The sequence below is a fragment of the Nicotiana tabacum genome, chromosome 2 (genome assembly GCF_000715075.1).
Source record: "Nicotiana tabacum cultivar K326 chromosome 2, ASM71507v2, whole genome shotgun sequence".
In the NCBI taxonomy this organism is placed as follows: Eukaryota; Viridiplantae; Streptophyta; class Magnoliopsida; order Solanales; family Solanaceae; genus Nicotiana; species Nicotiana tabacum.
The window spans coordinates 47,778,715-47,789,456 of NC_134081.1; the positions used below are offsets into that span (position 1 = coordinate 47,778,715).

Genomic DNA, 10,742 nt, shown 5'->3' on the forward strand with positions numbered 1-10,742 from the left:
GAAAGTTCACAATGTAATACCAAGAAAACGAACACAAGAAATTTAACTAGGGAATACAAACTTAAACCAAGTAAAATGAGTAACACAATATCCCAGAGCTAGTCTGTCATATAAAGACAAAGCTTCCACAAAGCATAACACACAATCAATCTAAAAGTCATCCAACCCGGCTAAGCAAAGAAACGTAGAACATGAAACGAGTAAAGATGTTTGTCAGATAAGAACAGGAATCACATGAAGGCATTCAATATGTGAAATCATGTAGCAAGTAGAGGCATGTAGCAAGTAAATGCATCTAATAAGTGAAGGCATATGGTAAGTAAAAGCATATAATAAGTGAAGATATAAAGTAAGTGAAAGTACGTAGTAAGTGAAGACATGTAGCAGGTTATGACATCTAGCAAGTAAATCACAAGACAATTAAGGGCATATAGCATGTAAAGGCTAGCAACAAGTAAGAGCATGACCTAAGTAAGGGAAGGTCGCAGTAATAACTCAAGTAAAAGCGTAGATGTAACGGTAACAAACAAGGTAAGAACCTAGATAATATAGTAAGAGACCAAATAGGAAACATAGAGGTAAACTCCATAAAGAACACCAGCATGAACGTAACATACAAAGCAGATAATATAGATAGAAACCAAGGTAGAGAGCATGCACATTACTAACGAACGAGTAATCATAACTGAAATCCATCTTCCTTTCTTTTCGCACAGTAACAACCAACAAGCCAATCTCATTTCAAATCGCATGAAAATACTCATCGTGGCAATATTATATCAATCGCATGAAAATACCCATCGTGCAAACATGCCCTAAGGCCCCAATCATTATCTCTTATTATGGATAAAGAAGCTCAAATAACATGACAATAACAAGTGTAGAAATGGGTTCATGATAGTCCGATTAAGTTAAGAATGTAAATCAGTCTCCAAAACGGCGCGTTAAATCCTTTTAAGATACCATACGTCCTAACATGATCTCTAACATAGATAAATAAAGTCATCGGTCATAAAATCAAGCGAAGCGTAAATTGAGGGATCACCAAGTTCAACAAAGCACAAAGTAGCATATAATTCCCCCTCCCGAGTATGAAAACCCTGGCACATGTATATACGCTCGTCACCTCGTATATGTGTCACCGACGCATGTAGCAAACAATATCATTTAGTAAGAAAAAATTTTCCAACAAAGTTAGGCAAGACACTTACCTCTTTCCGGAATACAATCAACACCCAACACAGCTTTTCCTTTAGAATAAGCCTCCAAACCTATCGAATCTAGCCAAATATCGTTCAAACAATTCAAAACAAGTTTTAGAAACTATCCACGAATGAAAATGGTTCGATTTTGATCATAATTGAAAAGGTCAACAAAAAGTCAACCCGGGCCCACATGGTTGAAATCCAAGATTCATACCAAATTTCGATTACTCATTCACCCTCGAGCCCGGATATGTGATTTGTTTCGAAATCCGATCTCAATTTCAGGTCTAAATCTCAATTTTATAACATCCCTAAAATTCTACCCAAAACCCCTAATTTCTACTTTGGAATTTATATATTTGTATCAAAATTCATGAAAAAGTAATTAAAATTTATTGAAAACAAGTTAAAGTTGCTTACCAATGAATTTGAAAAAAAATAGCTCTTCAAAAATCGCTTCTATGAAGTCTAGGCTTGAAAAATGAGTTAAGACCCGAAATTTTTACATTTCACCCCGCTGCAAAATATCGAAATTTCTACATTTCACCCAGTCTAGGCTTCCCCAATCTGGCTAGTGTCGCAAATGCGATCAATCCACCTATCGCATATGCACCTCAGACTTCGCATTTGCGAAGTCTCCTGCCCCTTCCCAGTATCGCAAATGTGAGCATTGTCACGCAAATGCGAGTCTCGCATTTCAGATCAAGTCGTGGCAAATGCGAGATCTGCAGACTTGATGCACCATCATTCCTCAGCAGTCCAAAATCATTTTGTAACACATCCGAAACTCAACCGAGCCCCTCGGGCTCCAAACCAGACATGCACACAAGTGTGATAACATCATACAAATTCGCTCGCTAACTCAAATCATCAAAATAACATCAAATAAAGCTACGAGAGGTCTCGAAACACAGAAACAAAAACTAGTACTCAAAACGACCGGTAGAATCATTACAATTAGATACCGAGCGAAAAATCAAAATAACAACGGGTCGTGCAGGTTGTGGACGTGACTTTGGCATTATTAGCACGTAACTTTGCCAACTTAAAATAGGCCTTGGTGCGACCTGTAGTTAAATAAAACTTATAAATTGCTAAAAGTATTTGAACTTACACATATCTTACGCAACAAACATAGCAATTTAGTATTAGAAGTCCAAAAATAGCATTTGATCTAGTTCATGAATCTTCCAAACATATACAAGCTTAACAAAATTCCCAATAAGACCTGATAAATGTGTGAAGATAATCCTAATTCTCAGCTACGTCTGTCAAATGAGCAACTTGCTTCAAGATTATTGGGCAGTTCACAACCCGGTTATTGATGTTACAAAAGTTCGAGTTGATTTAATTTGTCACTCGGACACAAATCAAAAAGTTTAGCAATGGTCATTCAATTGAACATGTTCAAGTTAAAGCAATGATTCGAAGAACTTCTTTTTATGCTTGAATTAAAGCTCTGTAAAAGAAGCATTCTATTTTAAAAAGGCTTAGGACTAGGCTATACCTCCCTCAAAGTCACGAAGTCTCACCGCTCTTATTCAGAGCAGTGTTTTAAAAAGCGTTTCTGAGGCGAGCCCCGGGGCGAGGCGTATCAAAAATGCCCCGGGCGAGTTTTTTGGTTGAGGCGAGTTTTTTGGTTGAGGCGTTATCCCAAGAGACATCTTTTTAAAAAGGAATTAAAAACATTAAATTTAAAAGTAAACTTTTTAATATTGCTAAAAGCCCTAAATTAGAAGTCTTTTTCAATTCATTCCGCTAGTCTGCCTCTGGTTCCCATAGATAATTTTATTAATTCTCAAGCTAGGCAAGCTACTTTGAATTCTAAATGGAAAAAAGAGGAAAGAAAATTAGTTTGTCAGCAGATTGGTCGAATTTTCTTCTCAAGTGGAATACCGTTTAATGTTGCAAACGATCCTTACTATTTGCCGATGTTTGAAGGAGTAGCAAACTTTGGGCCAGGTTTTAAGCCTCCAACAATGCATGAGCTAAGAACATGGATACTAAAAGAAGAGGTTGCCAACATTAACAGGATGCTAGAAGAACACAAAAATTCATGGAAGCAATATGGTTGTTCTATAATGTCAGATAGTTAGTCGCATGGGAAAAGTAGATGTTTCATCAACTTTCTTGTGAATAGCCCCGCAAGTACTTTTTTTCTAAGATCTATTGATGCGTCTGATTCAATAAAAAGTGGTGAGATGCTTGCATCCCACTTGAATAAACTTGTAGATGATGTTGGGGAGGAAAATGTGGTTCAAATGATAACTGATAATGGTTCGAATTTTGTCAATGGAAAAAAGATAATGGAAACTCGACCTCATATTTATTGGACCCTATGTGCAGCACACTGCATTGATCTCATATTAGAGGATATAGGTAAGCTAAAAATTCATCAAGAGACACTCAAAAGGGCAAAAGATGTGGTAAAGTTTATTTATGGGCATACTTGGGTATTGGATTTGATGAGATCTTTCACGAAGAATCATGAACTTCTTCGTCCTGCTGTCACTCGTTTTGCTACTGCATATTTGACTCTTCAAAGTATTCAAAAACAAAAATAAGCCCTTCGATCTATGTTCTCTTCCGAAGCTTGGAATACTTCTACTTGGGCTAAGAAACATGAAGGAGTGAAAACAAGAGCTACTGTTCTATTTGATCAAACGTTTTGGCCTCATATTGCTTACTGTGTGAGGAGTTTTACTCCTTTAGTGAGTGTTCTAAGAGAAGTTGATTCAGAAGAGCAGCCTTGTATGGGATATATGTATCATTTAATGACTAAGGCTAAGGAAAATATAGCTCTTAATTATGGTAATAACGAAAGAAAGTATTGTCTCATTTGGAAAAGAATTGATGAAAGATGGTCGAGCCAACTTCATCATCCACTACATGCTGCGGGGTATTATTTGAATCCACAATTGCGATTTGAAGATAGGTTTTCTAATAAGTTTGAAATCAAGCAAGGTTTATATGACTGCATGGAACACATGTTAAATTATAATGAGAGATTAAGGGTGGATATCCAGTTAGATTCTTATGATCACTTGAGAGGCGATTTTGGGAGCCAGTTAGCCATGGATTCAAGGAAGATGCGATCTCCTGCTGATTGATGGATGCACTTTGGTAGTCGAACTCCAGAGTTGACAAAATTTGCTATTCGTGTCTTAAGTCTCACTTGTAGCTCCTCGGGTTGTGAAAGAAATTGGAGTACCTTTGAGTCGGTAAGCACTATACTTTTATTTTATTAGTTTAGTATTTGTGTTTCCTATATGATGATAACTTAAATCTTCTTTTTTCCCAACATTTGCTAGATTCACACAAAAAAAAAAGAAATAGGCTTGAGCATTGCAGGATAAATGCTCTAGTTTATGTAAGATATAATATATGATTAAGAGAGCGGAGCATCAAAAGAAAAATGCAGAAGATTGATCCTATTTTAGTTGATTCGGATGATGAATGGTTTACTGAAAAAGAAAATCCTGTACTTCCTGAAGAACCTTCGTGGCTTGACGAAGAGAACTTATTTGATGTTGATGTTATTAAAATGATGCCATGTACTCCATATGAGGATGAGCTTATTCACGATCTTACAATTGATGTTGGCGGTATACAAAATACAACCGAATCATGTCCTTTTAACAAAAAGCAGAAAGCAACTGAGACTTCAGGTAACTATATAGTATACATTGTCAACTTTTATTGCACTAGCTCAACTCTTTTTCATACGTGTATCAACTTTTGTTATCAAAAGAAAATATATGATGTAACAGTAATACTAATGAAAAGATGCATTTTTTTCTTCATTCTAAGATATACTGAGAGGCAATTCTTCTTCACAAGTTCAAAGAGAGGAAGGACTACAAGACGTGGTGATTCTTGACGAAGCAAGATGGACTAATACAAATACTATGAATGATGATGTGGATGACGATGACCTCCACTTTGATAGCGATTGACCGTAACAAGCCTTGTCCCTCTTCTTTTTTTTTTTCTTTCTTTTGATACTTTTGTATCTGAATAATTGTATGGAAAGAATAGAGAAGCTTTCATCTTGTTTTGGAGAGGGATTTAGCAGTATCATTTTATTTATAGTTTTTTTTTCAAATTTCTATGCAATTTTATCTGTTTAACAATATTTTTTATAATTATATTAATTTATAAAATATTAAAAATTAAATACCCATGGGGCTTACGTCCCGTGCCTCGGGGCTTATGCCCCGCTGAGACATACGTAAAACGTCTCGCCTTACGCCCACGCCTTTTAAAATACTGATTCAGAGAACTAGTGATATTTCCTGAATGGCAAATTCAATAGTATCGATTATGAGCTCCAAAAACTAATCGTTCATTCCCACCGTCAAGAAACTTTAATAACTAGAGCATATCAGGAACAGAGAGCTAAGATGGTTAGACCTATACCTTGAAAAGCTCCCAGCATTAATTTGAGCCTATGGTTCCATTCTTAGTGTTGTTGGACATACGCATCCATCTCCTCCATGTGGAACGATATATGCTCAAAACTAAGCCTATGTAATGAATCAAAAAAGAAGCAAAATAACCACACACCACAACCTTTAGCACTTAATGTCTTACAAATTCCAGTTTTAAGGTACATCATTTCCTTTACAAAACCACACACTATATACATGACATAACAGCAAAATATTAAGGAATAAAAACCGGAAGAAGAAAGAAAAAATAGAAAAAATAAAACGAATTTTTTCGGCGTTGTACGTTCCAAAGGAAGATAATTTAATTATTACTTAATTTATTTAGATTATTTAATTTTTTGTGCACATAAACAGAAACATTCTGTATACTAAGATTAATATAACTAAAATTAAAACCTGATCAGATTGGGTAATTCTCTTTTGTGTTTTATAGGCGTCATCAATCAAGTTAGTGAATGATCACTTGAACTCCAAGGATAATAATGCTTGATCTATGTGAAGATTTGGTTTCAATGCAACTTCTCCATCTGCTGACCTGAATTTCCCATCACTCCATTCCTATTACAAGGAGCAATTTTAGTTTAATCATATCAGCACTTCCACATAACATTGCATTCTTTGTTTTACAAATTGATTTTCAGAAATTGCTTTTCAATCATTGTTTGATCTTAGTTCATGCTAAGCTTCATTTAACATAGTGTTGAAGCTTTCTCTTTCTTTAACATCAAACGATGCTTGTAAGAACTTTTTTTGGGGACGGGAGGGGTTGGGGGTTGGGGGGTGGGTATTGCCAATGCCAAAGTTTGTAAGTTGTAATATTCTCAGTCTTTACTCCCCTGTGGTCTATATTATCTAATGTTTAAGGTCTTTGCACGCCCTTTAACGTACAAAAATATTTAATAGCCTTAATCATTTGAATAGTTGTCTAAACTATTCTTTATTTTTTCTTAAATAATCGTTTTTTCTTAAATAATTGTACTTAGTTAACACTCTGCAAATTAAATAATAATAATAATAATAAGAAAATTATATATATATACCTCAAATTGATGTCCAATAGTGACAATGATTGTGTCTGGGCTGGTCTTAAACGGCAATCGACCACGTTTTGAATGCACAGAGAATTCAAGTGGTTCCAGTGGGAGATAAAGGTTCAAAGCATACTTAAATAAATCTTCAAGTGTTGCATTAATGTTGGGTCTACTGGATTGGTTCTTAGTGCATCTGTATATGTGTACATCTTTACTTCTTGTGCTTCAATTTTCTTCCAAGATTGATCATTCTCACTCGATCTGATTATTTCATTCACTTCTTTTGCTATTCCTTTTAGTTTGTTCAATACCTCTTCCAACTGTTGCCTGCACCAAAATTAAATATATCATTATCAATCTTCTTCTTTTTTTAAATCAAATAAAGAAAAGAAAAACAGAACATAAAGTTGTTTAAGGTGTAACAAGAATGAAAAAATACTTTTTTTATAACTTTACTTCATTTTAGTTAATCATCCGGAATTCTAAACTTATTGGCTGATTAATACGTATTCGTGTCAGGTAAGCCCTCTATGAGGGTAAGGATCTTTGTATTACAAGAAGTTCTTCATTTTCAGGACTCGGACTCGAACTCGAACTCGAGACCTCTAGTTAAGAGTGAAAGGATTCCAACTAGAATTGTAATTTTATCGGTTAGGCTATGGTCCAAATAAAAGTTCAACAGTTTGGAGCATATAATAAGTGGTATACTGTTACAGCATACTATATAATGTAACAGTATACTATAACAGATTGGTCCTTTTAGAATTTTTTGAAATTTTCATTGAGTTCTTTTTCAACTTTTCAACGGAGTTTTCATATTTTATTATTTTTTTCTTAAACCAAAATATTTAGTTTGAAATATTTTATTGGAGGTTTGTAGCTAAAGTTTGAGTCAATTTGATGAAAATTCTGGAGTAAAGTTTTGAAATTTAGGTTGAAATTAAGTTGAACTAGCGAAGAAGACTAATTTGTACAAACAAAATAACATACTATATACCGTTTTGGTATATAATATTTAATTCAATAGTGTATAATTAATTGCACAGTATACTATTACAATATATGATATAATGTAACAATACAGTTAAATATGATATTTTTTTAATTTTTCAAAAAAAACTTAATGGTCCTTTTTCAATTTTTCTAACAGAATTCTCGATATCATATACCGTGTCAGTATATGATATATAGCATATGGGTATCATACTATACTGCAATAATATACTTCAACTTCTATTAATATATTATTTTTGATATACTATATGCTAAAGTAAGTTATTTTTTAATAATTAATATACAAAAAATACAAATAAATAAAAGGGTGAACGACACAATTACCCACAAATATAAAATTATTTGCCCTTGCCTACCTATTTACTTTTCTACCCATCAAACTAATTATTTTTCTTACCCATAACAACTTTTGTGAGTAATTTCTTCTTTTTAATTCTTTTCTTTTTTATTCCTCTGCTTCTTTTCTTTCTTTTCTCTTTTTTTTTTCGCTTTCTTCTTATTTTTTTATTTTTTCTCTTTTTTGGTTCATTTAATTTTTTCCCAAATAACATTATTATTACCATAATTTAATTTCACACTCATTACCATATATATTATAACAAATTTCTCTTTTTTTTTTCTTTTTTTTTTTTATTATTATTTCAAATCATTTTTTTATTTCCATTTTTTTCATAATCTAAATTTGCACACATTTGTTGCTCCTTTATTTTTGTTCTTTTTATTTAGAGGAAATTACGCGGACGGCTTATTCAATTCAAAATAGTTATCCGTTTTTTTTCATACTCAAAAGAGTTACCAAAAATACCCATCGCGCAAAAATTATTTACTCGCTCATCCATCTCCACCAAAGAGATATCTGCACCAAAATTCATCTCGTTTATTCGCTAGCCGATAACTTCTAAGCTTCTCCTCCTTCAATAATCTGCATTTGAATCCATATGGGTGTTTGTGGAGAAGATTACGGAGCTATGGTGGTTCGATTAATAGAATAGTGATAAATATTTAGGTGTTATTAGTGCTATCTAGAATGAGTGATCTTATTTTTAAATTTTTTAAAATTTTCAACTGGGTCATTTTTAAATAATTCAACGAAGTTCTCATGATTTGGTTTTTCAAATATTTTCTTAAATGAGTGTTTGATGGAGTTTCATGAAGGTATTATTCATGGTAGGAGTAGAAATAAAAATAAAATAGTAATATACATATTTGGTATATTTATATGCACTTTTAGTATACTATTGTAACAAGCATTTTTCAATAATATTAAACACTAATATGTCACTTTATTGTACCGATATACCATTGTATTATAATAATTAATTGTAGATCATATCTTCTAGAAATATTTGCAGTAATACACATACTTAAAAAAAAAGAGAAAAAAGATATACTATATAGGTTAATTTTTTGATATCTAATATCGAAAAAATGAAACATATGAAACACAAGAAAAAATTACTCTATCAATTATATAAAAGTAAAAAATAAAAGTAAATGAAAGTTTACTATATTAGTAGTAATTTTTTAGTGTATAAAAAAAGGAGCAAAAAAGTGCATGAAAACATATTATGGAAAAAAATATGATGAAATTAGAAAATCAAACATGGGATCAACCACTGCAATTTGCACGTGACAAGTTTAAGTGGGGTGTAAAAATAATAACTAAAAATAGAGTCAAACTCATTTTACCTCCTTAACTTTTCAGGGTTGGGAAACAATGCCCCATTGACGTTTTGAATGGGAAAGGGAACCCCCTGGTGCAATAACTTTCCGGGGAACAATTTTTTTTAATAAAAATCTTTTTTTCCAATAGATAATTTTTAGAATAACCAAGTTCTTTCATTATAGCCAAAAGCAAGATATGACAAACAATTAGGATCTATATAATTTATGGAGTTTTCCTTTAGCCTTCTTCCCGCATAGTTTAAGATATGATGTAATGCAAAAACGCCTCCATAATAAATTTTTAAATGTGACATTATCAACTATAATTCTTGCTCAATAAAGATATTTTCTTTTTCTTTTTTTTTAAGTAAAGTTTAATAAAGATATTATCAAAAAAGTAAAGTTTAATAATGGCTTTAGTATAATAATTTTAATATATAAAAAAAATACATAAATAAATTAATACTCATAGTAGTAATTCTTTCGTCTAATATATATGTGAGAGAATTGACTATTTCAATGTATCTTTTTTCCTTCAAATTGAATTAATGCTAAATCATTCATGGTGAGTGTGCGTTCAGCATATTTCTTGAATTTTGTATGTAAGATTTTTTTTTTATTGCAAAAATTTTATTAATGGCCTCAATATAATAGAAAAATATTTTAAATTTTACAAGCAAGAAAGACGAAATTCAAGTATCAGTTTGGATGAAAAATATTATACTTCACCTTTGAAAGGATAGAGAGAGAAAAAAAAAATTCTTATCTTAAAAAAGAAACTCTCACCAAAAATATATTGCATAAGGGGGTACCCTTTCCCATTCAAAATGTGAGGGGATATTGTTTCCCAACCCTTAAAGATTAAGGGGTAAAGTGGATTTTACTTTAAATAAAAAGTACAAAGCAAAAAGAAGAATCAATAAAGGCGACTGATCTTTAAAGGGCACTATGGTCTATGGAATGGGTAGAGCCAGATAAATTATTTGGGTTGGGTAGGTATTTGTGAATTTATTTCTTTTTGTTTTTTCTAATTTCCTATTGTAGTAGATCAAATAGTAATTTTTTGGCACAACCTTTACGTGATATTTTACCGAAGCCCTCCATAAAAGAATTGGAAATTGGAATCAAATGTTCGTTCCTTTTATTTCGTTGCAATATAAAAAGGATTTTTCATATAGAAGCTCCTATTTGACCACAAGGTTACAAGTATAGCGTAACATAAACCCTTTTCTTATAAGAAAACAAATTAGAGATTTTGACTTACGACATGATGACGAAACATAAGTCAAGGCTTGATAGAAAATAAAAACTATGAAGTGTAGTTCCTAGCTGGGAAGAAAATGACCCATACTAGCAGGGGAAAACATATCAATAGT

General features: G+C 32.4%; 1 protein-coding gene across 1 annotated transcript; it reads left to right on the plus strand.

Moving 5' to 3' along the window:
- The first annotated feature begins 3,781 nt into the window (after nt 1-3,781).
- On the plus strand, nt 3,782-4,315 carry LOC142166780 (uncharacterized). Its single transcript, XM_075226018.1, has one exon. The coding sequence runs from the start codon at nt 3,782-3,784 to the stop codon at nt 4,313-4,315; it is 534 nt and encodes a 177-aa protein (XP_075082119.1).
- Nucleotides 4,316-10,742: the final 6,427 nt, after the last annotated feature.